Below are 12,369 nucleotides of genomic sequence, written 5' to 3'. Positions count from 1 at the left end.
GTACAAATAGGGTTAGCCATCAAAGCTCAGCAACTCTCCTAGCTGAAGTAATGGTTTTAGAAATGCTACTTTTGTGGAGGGAGGAGACAACGATCAGGTGGCCATGGATTCAAAAGGAGGTCTCTTCCTGTGAGAACTAAGTTTAAATCCCAGGACAGAGTAGAATCTTTAAGTGGGGAAAAGTCCGTCCAAACCACTGAAGAATCTGACAGAGTTGGAAAATACAGACCTGCCATCTATAGGTGGGGAAAACGCTGAGACTGCAGCCAGGTGGACCCTCAGTGAACTCTTTTAGGCCAAGCAGATAATCCAGAATAAGAAACAGAAACCCATGAAAGAAGGGTATTCTGTCAGGACCAAACAGAGAACATCCTATACTTTGTAAGGAAAGTATCTCAATTGTCCAGGTATGAATACGCTTGGGCTCCCACTTTTCAGATAGCTGCTACCACCACCATACACCATGCACTTCATAGATGCCTGAGAGGGCCACAGCCTGACCAGATGGAGGGACCATAAAGAACTGCTATAACAACCTTAATATCTTTGTGACTCTGGCATATGGCTACACAGAAGTATGCATCCTTTAAATGAACAGTAGCGAGACAGTCAATGCGACAAAGGGAAAGGATAACATAAGACAGGATAATCATACAAAGTGTAGGCATTGGTTGAGGTTTCGCAAGCTCTACAGTAAGTCTGAGAAAGCATCAGGAAAAAAATCCCTTCCCGCAACAGTGAGAAGGTACTTCATCTACAGTCTCTAACTCTAACAGACTGAACTTCTTTAATTAACACAGCCTTATGACAGTGACCCCCTGAAAAGGGACAGGGCATCAGAAAAGGAGATAGAAGTGAACTGCAGGGTGCAGCCCAGTCTTCTATAGTGTGCTGCACTTGAACATGTGTGCCAGATATCTGCACCCATGAAGCACACCATATAGTGACAGCCGCTGCTATCACACGAGCCACTGAATCTACCACCTAATGCTGCCTACAGAGATAAATATTCAACTAAACAGCCTTCACTTACAAAGGCCCTAAACTCCTCCTGGGCATAGTCAGGTAACTTATCTGAAAACTTAGAAACTGCATCCTTGTCTGAATAGTCATATCTGGCAAGCACTGCTGGGCAATTCAGAATCCCAAAGTATACACCTGAAAATGAGTAACTCTCCCACCCAGTAAGTCCAATTTTTTTTTAAGCTTTCTTTTCTTTAGCAGTAGACTTAACCCATCCCTGTCTTGACTTTTCATTCATAGCCACCACCACAGAACCCAGGGTTGGATATGAATAAAAATATTCCTGCCACTGTAAAGGGATTTGATGCCTTCTCAGTTCTTTTAGCTGTGGGTGCTAAAGAAGCCAGGGTATGCCAAAGAATTTTGACAGGCTCCAAGATCACCTCATTAATAAGCAAAGCCACCCTAACAGGTCCTGATGAATGTAAAAATGTCCACAAGTTTGTGATGGTTATCTGGGACCAGCTCAGTTTGAATACCCAGAGATACACCAACTCTCTTAGAAAATAATAATGGTCACATTGGGTCAGACTAACGGTCCATAGAGCCCAGAATTCTGTCTTCACTGACTACCAATGATAGGCAGTGAGAAGGAACTGAGGGAGATTATGATGGCTCCATCACTTTATGCTCTCAGATAGAAGCACAAGTGCCTGGAGGATGCATACAGGTATCGCTAAGTGCAAGTTCTCTGTCTAGATGCACTGGTGCACAGACACCTGAAATAGAATGGACATGTGCCACCACCCAAAGAAAAAGTAGTGTTGCTATGCACTGCTAAAAAGTTGCCAAGTATCACATGAGAAGCAGTAGCATCTTCGTAGCAGGCGAGGTGAGCCTTGGATATCTATAAAGAACACCAGGAGAGTGGAAACATTACAAATTCTAAGCAGCAATGGCTTACTGCTGGTCAATATCGCACAGCAGTTTGTTATACTGCTCTGGTCTCAGCTCAAGAAAACATCTTACTGGAAGATGCACGTCTTTTCTTAGTAAAAATGTTAGACAAATGAACTGCCATATGCTGTCTGTATGAATCCTACCAAACTTTGCCTCAGTGATATCTTGTGGCTGTACCCTCCACAGGTTAATTATGCAATTCTTGTACTTGCATTATTTTAGCAGTCCTGAAACAACAACACTTGCCTGAACAAGGCATTGCTAAGGCAGGTGCTGGGAAAGCTATTCAACATTTTCTGTCCCCTAAAAATAAGAAGCCACAAACCAAAGTCTTACCATAAATGCTAAATAACTTCCCATAAGCTTAACTTTTTACACGCCCTTTGAATATGTTGTCATCTCAGGTCCCAGTTAGGCTTCCATTGAAGCCAGTGAGACTTTTGACAATTACTTCTATGGGAAGAGGATCAGGTCTTCAGTAAGGGAGAGATAATGGGAACAAGAGGCACTGAGTTCTGCCTAGTGGTCAATGTGGAGCAGCACACTTTTGGAAGGTAAATCAGCAACCAGGTTTCCTATAAGATGCAGCTGTTACTAAAGAGATAAGACAAGCTCTAAAAAAAGAAACAGGAAGTAATGGCTGGAACAATGAGACTGATGGATTTTCACTTGTCAGGCAAGCATACACATCCTATCTTCACAGCCTCAGAAAGGAGCCCGGGGGTGGGGGTGTTGTTGGAGATGGTACATGAAGTGATAAGGCAGAGCCTATTTCACTGCCGAGGTCTCTCCCCTTTATTCCCCTCCCCCCCATGCAATAATGAAAATGGAACTTACTGAAAGCCTGTCATCTTCTCGTCTTCTCCGACCTCTGAAAACATTCCTCCTTTAAAGGAAAAAGGAAGGAGATGAAGATGAACCTCAGCAAGCATATTAGCCTAGCTCCTAATTATATCCCCCATAAGGGGGAGCACCTGGCAGGGGATTCCTAAGTGCCTATTGATCAGACTCAAGACAGTCCTGTTCTCTTCCTCATTCTTAGGGTCTATATTTGTTTCCCATTGCATTAATTTGTTTTGGAGACTTATGTCTTTTCTGTTGCAAGGAAAGGTGTTTAGACCTACTTTTTTAAGACACCATGTTCCTGTTGGGGATTAGACTTTATTACAGTGAACTGTTATTTGGGTTCTCTTTCAAAACCTGTGCTGTAGCGACTGCTGAACTTGAGAATTTTTAGTCAGCAAGTTGTTCAAAGATGGTCAGAACCCCAGTACAACAGACACCAAAGCTCAACTGGTTTTATCTCATAAGATAAATGTTTGACACTCTCAGACATTGAGCACAGAGGACTTTGGTACTTGTTTAAAATTTAATGCAACCCCAAAGGCCACAGTTTTACTTAATGGAGTGTGTGTGTTCTGAAGGCCAGTCACAAACAGAGTTGTGGTACAATTTTACTTGTCTTTGCACTATCTACAAGTTATTTGAATCTTCATGCCAAAATATCGTTGAACAAAAAAAAAGCCCAGTTAGCACAGCTGTCTTTAAACATACAGAGAAACAAACATGTGCTGAGGAAAAATAATCTCCATTTGCTTTATTTGAGAAGTTGTTTCTAACATTTTGCTTTAACTACTAACTGAAGGTAATTGCTAACATGCATGAAGTCCCCCACACTCATACAGGGAGCCAGGAGAGACTTGTGGCATGTTTAACAATAATTAAATAAAAGCCTTAACACTACACTCCGATTGTAAATGTTACATAGAATGAAGTTTGCACAGAAACAGGTCTTTTTTTAATAAACTAGTTTTAACTTCAACAAGGACATTTCTATTACTACCACCTGTATCGATTTCCTACCATTAGAGCCTGTAAAAATGAATGGAGTGAAAAGGTTTCCAATCACACTTATAAAAGTTCAAAATGTATTATGCTCAATTTGTTTAATTGAATATCAATTCCCTCCCTAGACCACTCCACAGATAGCTGAATAGTTGTGTTCAACACCAAGTTATTTTGGCTTATGAAAATTCATCTGAAGCGGATTTGGCAATCTTTTCTCAACTTTGGGCCACAGTGTTTCTCCAACCACACTGCCATCACTGTAAGGTCTGGCTCTCCTTGCTGCAATTCTTTACCTGCCCCTGCCAATACTATAGTCTCCATTCTGCTCCATCTGCGAGGCAGGGTAATCCTTCTGAGAACAGCCTTGTTCCTGGTGCCCTGTTAGTGTATTGGTATGTCGTTCCATACCAAAATTCCTCAAGTTGGTTCTGTTCAGCGGTCCATCCCCCATCGACACTGTACCAACCACGGCTGTACCCTCCGCACAGTGCTCTGAGCTACTTGATGATCGGAAGTGAGGCTTCACACTGTATGAGGTATAAGAGGTTGTCATCACCACAACATAAGGACCAATAAGCAGAGTTCTCTCCCACACAAGCTAAAGCACTTTTGATAATATGGCCTGAAGTAATTAAAAAGGCGACAAATAAATGTTGCACCTCCATTGTTAAAACAATATCCCACAGGGTACGGTCCAAGGACAAAATACTCCATTATACAGCTCCCAAACCATACAATTAGGCACCCTCAATCATCTCTTCTTAGTAATCCTAAATTTTCTTCCAAAAGTCTCTACTGACCCTAAAAAAATAGGGGACTATAAAGACCCAACAGAAAACCCTGCAAAAGCTCAAGAGTTAGGCAGTTAACATACTATCACTAACATACAAATGAAACAGAGGGAGACAGGCTCTGATTAGAAGTGTAAAAAAGGTTAGATTTGCCTATGCAGGAGCAAGAACAAATACAGACGCTTAATTCCATCACACTCAGTGCAACCAGCTTGTTACTTCAGTATCTACTTAATGGCAGTTGCACATATTCTCAAAACACAAGCAGCAGATTCCAAACAAAAGTATTTGAGACTACACAATAACATCCAATTCACAGCAGAGAGAAAGTTTTCCTAGGACAGCAGCCCGAGTGACAAGTAATATAACTTTAATATGTACTAAATGTTCAAGTCTGAATATTTACATACCATCTAAACAGAGAATAGATACCCTCCTTGCAATCCCACCCCACCCCAATCCCCACCCCCTTTGGCTTCCTCTAGTGTCCCATCTTGTTCCCTCCTCCCTCCCTTACAGCAAAACTCAAGAACCAACACCAGTTTGAAGCACAGGATTTTATGCATTTCCAAAAAAATCTATACATCCCTTGTGTGACAGAGGATGTCCCATGGTACTCTCTGAATGCCAGGAATTCTAGACTGGTAGTAAAGAGGTAGATTCCCTTCTACTATCAAGTTCTTTCATGGAACTAGCTTCCTTTCTCTTTAGTCAAATCACTTAAATTTGCCATTTTGGAAACCATTCATTCAAAGTGAAGGAAAAAGTTTTTAGCTGTATAATTCAGCCCTCAGATCTCATAATCTCACCTGTCACTGAGAAGGCCACACAATCTTGATCTGAGCAGAAGAACAGAAAGTACAGGAGAAAAGTGCAAGAAAATAGAAGAAAGCAAAGAGAAGGAAGCAGGAGAGCGAGCAAGGAGAGAGTGCATGAAATGTAGAGAGATGCCCAGACTTCTGAATGTTAGACCTGTTCTCTCTAAGCGCGATACTGGATCATCACTGGGCCGAACCTCTGAGCCTGCATCTCACTTATCTTGCTAGGACCCCAGTGGAGAGAGAATGTTTCTCAGGGCTTGTCTATGCTTGTGCTTATGCCAGCAAAACTTTTAACACTCAGGGGTGTGAAAAAAAACACCCCACTCAGCGACATAAATTTTGCCGGCATAAGCACAAGTGTAGACAAGCCCTCAGAGGCTTCCATTATCCTCCTTAAATATAACATTTCAAATCCTGGAAACAGGCTAGAAAGTTGCAACTGCATGAGGAAAGCACCACACTAAACTAACGTTGCAGCAGGGAAGGCAAGAACACACCCAAGACAAACAAAACATGTTTGAAACCAGATTCCACAGTATTGTGTGCAATAAAACTACCTCCATCTTTCTATTACCTGGAAAGAGCAGAGTTCCATTTGTAGAGAAAAAAGGGCTTGAATAACTCAACATGCTGTTACTCTACTGTACGAACCTTTTTCTTCAGTAGAGATTCTCATCTAGAGAGTGTCTTAACCCTTTAAAATTCCTACTGTATTGAAGGGAGTTTCTCTTCCAGGGACTGCAACATGCAGTGGAATTCCAACAATAAAGCAGAAGCTACCTAGGAGCAAGCATGTGTGAACTCCTGGTCACCAATGGATATGGAGCTCCTGTACAGAGCCATAACATTATGTGTTATGGTTTCTGGTCAACCCTGGACTGAGTGTGAAATTAGATGACTTATTTAACAGTAAAAGTTTACACTATGCTTTGCTGAGCTTATCAGGACAGAATCCCTGATATGAACCTCTAAGAACCTCTAAGAATAGGACAAGAAACAATGGACTTAAATTGCAGCAAGGGAGGCTTAGGATGGACATTAGGAAAAAATTCATTTCAGTGTAAGCACTGGAAGAAACTGCCTAGGGAAGATGGTGCAATCTCCGTCATTGGAGGTTTTTAAGGACTGGTTAGACAAACATCTGTCAGAAATGGTCTAGTTATTACATAGTGCAGTCTTGAGTGCAGGGGACTGGACTAGATGACCTCTCAAGGTCCCTTCCACTTCTACACTTCTATGATTCTATGTGATTATGACTGTACAGTGCTGCTGCCAAGTGTACTTAAATCTTTCCTACAAGGAATAACAAGGGACCATGCATCAAGAGGATCTGATAGGGTTGCTTTGGCTGCCAGCTAGAATGGAGGCCGAGTCAAGGTTGCCTGAGAAAAAGCAGTTTCAAAGGCAAAAATTATGTTTATACTTCTTTCTGGTAATTAGGAAGTGGGTATATTTGCTCATCTAGGTTTTTATTCTTAATGTACATACCAGCTGGGCTGGACAAGAGTCAAAATCTAGGTCCATAAGCACAAGAAATCCTATAAAAATGCTCCATTTAAATGTTAATAACCAATGGGACTCTAACAAACAGGCACAGCTCTAACACAGCTCAGTGGCAGTTATGCAGGAATAACTGGGGGCAGGATTGCCCCCATTAGAAACAATTGTCTCTAAATTAAGCTGCCTTGCTTATCCCAAATGCAGCAATAAAGACTTCACTTTGTTTCTGATGGCCAAATTTCAAAGTCCATCCTCTGCTGATCACGTCAATTTATGGCCATGAACTTTAACTTCACTTACCAAATGTTTACAGCACAGGCAGTTGTCAATGAAGTCTCAACATAAAAGCAATTACTGTGCTAATTCAGCCTGCTTGCTGCATTCAGTAGGGAAGCCTGCAAATAAAAGTTTCCACTCACACAAGATGAGGGTATTACTGTACAGTCTTTTGTAATTACAGAGCATTGCTCCAATGACACACGAGGTTGTTTTTCTCCTCTGCAAATGAATGTATTTGAGCTCACTCTCTAAAATTGTATCAGGAGGAGACTGACGTGGTAAATAAATTAGTGATAAATTCCGCATCAAACAATTTTATCTAATAGTAAGAGCCTGCATCTCTGAAGTTGTATGAGGTGAGCGGCTCTACACACAATGTTAGTCTCACTACAGAAGCTGACTTTGTCTTTTGGAAGTTTCTGTTCAGGAAGTAAGGAAGCACCAATTTTTAATAGGAAGCCATCTCTGTTTCGGACTTAAATATCCACCTCTTAATTGTAACTCCTTTCAAGTTTTCAAATAAATCCTTACCTTTGTTCTCTGTCTAGTACACGCAGATTTGTTATTGTATGGCCTCATGAATGCTGGCCTGGATTTTATGCCAAATTTAGTTTCAAGAAAATTCCATGTAGATTTAGCAAACAAGGAGACAAGTGATTTAGATCAACTACAAGGCATTATACCATTGGTAATAAGCATTCCTTAATGACTCGTTAAAGTTCTGGAAACTGCAAGTTCTAATAGCACTGCCAGCTTCCTGACTTTCTCTTACCGGTTTCTATGGAATGGGCGGCCTATGCTCAAGGAAGCAGCATTCGTCTTATAGGATCCTGGTGAATTAAAGCCATTCACGAATCCACCATTAGGAAAGGGGGCCTGCAATGCAAAGACAGAACATCAGGCTGTCAAGAGTTGATCTAAGACTAAAGATAAAAGGAAAGATGTTCATGATTTGGGCCTTTTCTGCACTGCTGCCATCAAATTAACTTGCTGCTTTGTCCAGAATGTTTTACACTTCAGCCCTGTTCCATCACATTCCACTTATTACAATTATTATATTACCCTCCCTCACATACACAAAAAAAATCCTCCCTGGGTCTATAGTTTGTAAAGCCACTACAGTCTCATGGTCCTCTGTCCAAGAGCAGCCATAGAAATCCCTCCCTGCCTCCCCAGTTTTGCCTGGGATAAACTGAGTTTACACCAGAGGTCACTGAGATTTAACTGAAGCTGATGAGATCCTAAAAGGTGCCCATGCTATCATCTTATTGGGCCTACACATCACCAGTTGAATCCAAGGGTCAGTAACAAACAACACATGGAACAGATGGTGATGTCTCTTACAAAACAGTGAGAGATCAACCCAATCAATGAATGCCAATTTGTTCCAAAAATCTGCTCTGAGAGCTTGGGTGACAGTATTCCAGATTTGTGATCACAGTTCAATAGGTACTGGTCATCAACCTTGATAACAACCCCTCCCCCTCCCCCATTTTACAAAAATTAGCAATAGTTACCTACCAGTGGTGTTTCAAAGTAAGGTGCAGGGTTCGGAGGCCATGTCTGAGGCACAATACTGTAAATAGAGTACTGCTGAGGACTATATACAGGCTGCATAAACATTGGTGAGGCAAACTGTGCTTGTGTTTGAACTGGCTGAGTATACACACTGGAATCCACTACCCGATAACCATTCTTAGCAAAAAATGTGTTGATGGCTTTTATCCTTGCCTGTAAGAGAGATCAAACCATGTTGTGTGCGCCACGTTTGAGAAGGAGAGCGCAAGGGGAAGACCAGGGTTTTTCGGGTTTTTTCCCCTACACTATTATAAAAACAAGGGAAAGGAAAAACTAGGTTAACTGCTGACTACAAGCATAAACCTTGTGTGACAGACTAGGCTGCAGTGTTGGTTATCCCTTTCTTACAATAAAGTGATATACTCACCCTTCGTTTTAAGCCGAAGGATCACTCAAGGCTTTAAACTTTATGCTGCCTTCTGTGGCAATAACTGCCCTGTTATCTGAGACTAACTAAGAATTTAAGTGAAATTCAGTGCTGTGAAAGATGCCAGATTGAAGACCTTTCAGTTCGTAAGGTTGTCATATGTCAGCAGATTAGGTACAGCACAAGGAGCAGCAGAGAGGGGAAAAGCCTCCCTCACATTGCACAGCCAGGTTGTCTAAATCTGATTCTAGGAAGAGACTCAATCAATGACCAAATAAGTCATTAATCTCTCGGCTGAGTCTTGCAATTATGCCAGTTTGGAAGCTTAAAAAAAAGTATATGTACATCTCCAGCGGGAACTCCACCAGACACTAGATAGTAACTTTTCATTCTCCCCCCCATCTCTCTCTCACACACTCACACACTCACAAATTGGATTCAAGCTAGTGTGCAACAGAGGAAAGCTCTGCCTCCCAAAACCTAATTTTTAGTAAGTTTACAGTGCTGGCCAAAGAAAGACACCCAACGTTTTGTCCTGAAACCTCCTTATACCCACATTAAACAAAGAGTCTTACCATTATTGGCTTGCCCTGAAATGTTTTTACTTCTTCCCTTAAGTATTTGAATGCCTGTGTACATAAAAACACATTTATTGAAAAAGATCATTTTGGTAAAACTGCACTTCAAAAGACAGTTTTTAGAAACAAACATCACACCTAGGCCTGAATTCAAGCTACATTATATTTTGAGATGTTTATAACAATTTTACAAGAGGAAAAGCCATTGTGTTATTTCAGAGCATCAACAGTTTGTGGTTCTTTATGCAGTTCAAGCTGCAATGTGTTAGTACACAGCTTCCTGCCTTCATCCATCTTTCTTAAATCCCAATCCAGAGGCAACCAGAGTATGTTGCTATCAAAAAGGAAATATTTAACCTCTGTTCCAGGGTTAAACTACCAGCAGTTTAACACAGCAACAGAAGAGTATTTACCTTGAGTGTCTCACTGCCACTCCATTTCAATATTTGTGTGAGACACTTGAGAAACCACACCAAAAGGAGAATTTGTACTAAGTCAAACCCAGGTTTGTAATATTATGTTGTCTTCACTGCAAAGCACCTGTTTTTTCCTACAGCAGCAGCGAAGTATCATTGCCCATCAAGTAATTTACAGGGATAATTAATTTATCCTTTTAAAAAATAAGTAAATAAATAAATCCACTTCTCTGTTTGTTCAATGAAAAAAAGCTTCAGTTTCATTTTCCTGCCCAGTCAATTTCTATACAGTTTTGCTTTCAGAATCTCACGCAGGAGCACAAAACTGCAAGGTTTAGTAGTTGCTACTGCAGCAGGATGTGCATTTGAGAAGAGTTGCCAACAGAAAGAATTCATGGAACTATTTCTATTACCCTTAAGCTTTCTATAAAAGCTATATTATACTAATTTGTCCCAGCAGTCGCTTGTAAGGACTACAGAACCTAATGCGATATCCACATGGATTGTTTCCCCATTACCAGCTCTAGTTTAAACAAAGCCAGCATTTCAGATACAGGATACTAGATCCAATATCCAACAATATTTCCATTAACTAGACACTCATTTCATTGTCAAGAGTAGCAAGAGACACAGAGCAGCAGCAAACATGGTAAGAGAGGCACACAGTAGAAACGTAGTCCAAGAACAACAGTCATCCATAATCACCTCAATTTTTTCTAATCAGTTAAACTGAATTCAACTTTGTAAATAAGCTCCTAGTTCCCAAAGCAATAGGTGCTGCATAAATAAATTAAATTAAGTCTCCCTCGTGACAAACACTTCATCATGCGGAATGTGTGCAGTTCCCAAGAATAATTGGGAATGTTCAATTAAAGGGTAGAGGTCGCTTTCAAATCCACTGGAGTCTTACCTGTTGTGCATCAGTATCTGACTGGAATGTAATGTACCAGTTGTTATTGTGAGCAAACTCACAGCTTATCACTCTGGGGCAGTTTTCGTTTTTAAACAGCGCCTTAACCTCCTGAAGAAAAGGAAACCCGTTAGTTATGGGTACCCAGTCTTACCACTCCAAACCAACTGGAAGATTTAATGTCCACCCCATACCAGTGGAAGTTTTTGTTCTATATTCTTGGTTATTGAAGGTTCATCCTTTAGACAGGGTTATGTCCAATCTCTTAGGAGAAGCATATGACTGCTATGCTCTATCTCCCATTACCAGACTGGCACTGGTCTAGCTGAAAATACCAACATTTTAATGTCTGTATATTTCTCCAGATACTACATTGGTATGTTGGTTTGTGTATTGATTCATACATTCTCCTAGGTACATTTTTCACTTCTAAACCCTAATGCACTTCAGAACGGCTCTTAAGCAGCAGAAAGGAACCTTGTAAGAGACACTATCACCATCCCAGAGGCTTCCACCCTAGGTAGGAAGGAAACTGGAAGCAGGCAGGTCTCCTACATGTCAGAGCACAGCAGCGTCTTAAGTTTTGTTATGCAACATTTAATTTTCTTCAATATCTAACATGCACACATATACATTTGTTTAAGAAAAACACCTGATGAGACAGATGCCCAAAAATTACTTTAGCAAAGTTTAATTCTTTGAGATGTCTCCCTATAGGACAAGTACAACTGTGCTGTTCTCTAAGAGAATTAGATCAGCCTTGCATTCATGAGCTACTCACATTTAAACATTTAAAAAAAAAAAAAAAAACAAAAAAACAAAAAAACAAAAAACAAAAAAACCACAGTGGGCATTTTTGGTGAGGGGACCATGGAGCAAAGGAAGAGATTTCAGCATTAAGCTGCCAACAAAGCATTATGAATAACCAGCTTCAAGTTATATGCAATACACTCTACTTTGAACAGTCCCTTAGAATATGCACTAATTACTTATGGTAAACAATCTTTTCCACCTTGCATTTAGCTGGGATGATCAGAGTACCTTTCCCAGACCTGAAGAAGAGCTGTGTGGCTCAAAAGCTTGTCTCTCTCACCAACAGTAGTTTGTCCAATAAAAGATAGTCCTCACCAACCTTGGCTTCAAGTTAGGCAAGTTACCTCGAAAAGGGTCCTTCTGAAGCAAGATTCTTAACTTCAAGAAAAGCAACAGCTTTGCAAGAAGTTGCTGGTGTCACAAAGGGTTACAGGTTTCAAAAGGAGCCTCAGACTTCAGAGATTTACAAGGACAAATCTGTTCATCTAGAAATGCATTAGTATTGCTAATTTAAAGTGCCACTATACAAATGCCTTGCATTACAG

At 40.7% G+C, this 12,369-nt stretch overlaps 1 protein-coding gene across 1 annotated transcript in view; it reads right to left on the bottom strand.

The window, feature by feature from the left end:
* Positions 1–12,369, bottom strand: part of LARP4 (La ribonucleoprotein 4) — a 39,074-nt gene that overhangs the window by 3,414 nt on the left and 23,291 nt on the right. Inside the window, exons 7-12 of the mRNA XM_067529731.1 lie at positions 11,012–11,122; positions 9,683–9,736; positions 8,684–8,893; positions 7,935–8,038; positions 4,065–4,298; positions 2,761–2,809 (exon numbers count right to left, since the gene is read on the bottom strand). Coding sequence (XP_067385832.1) covers positions 2,761–2,809; positions 4,065–4,298; positions 7,935–8,038; positions 8,684–8,893; positions 9,683–9,736; positions 11,012–11,122 — 762 coding nt within the window. The remainder of the gene's footprint in view (positions 1–2,760; positions 2,810–4,064; positions 4,299–7,934; positions 8,039–8,683; positions 8,894–9,682; positions 9,737–11,011; positions 11,123–12,369) is intronic.

This window comes from Emydura macquarii, unplaced genomic scaffold (genome assembly GCF_026122565.2).
Source record: "Emydura macquarii macquarii isolate MOO-44397 ecotype Brisbane River unplaced genomic scaffold, CSIRO-AGI_Emac_v2 contig_2994, whole genome shotgun sequence".
In the NCBI taxonomy this organism is placed as follows: Eukaryota; Metazoa; Chordata; order Testudines; family Chelidae; genus Emydura; species Emydura macquarii.
This window is presented reverse-complemented; position numbering and strand designations above follow the sequence as displayed.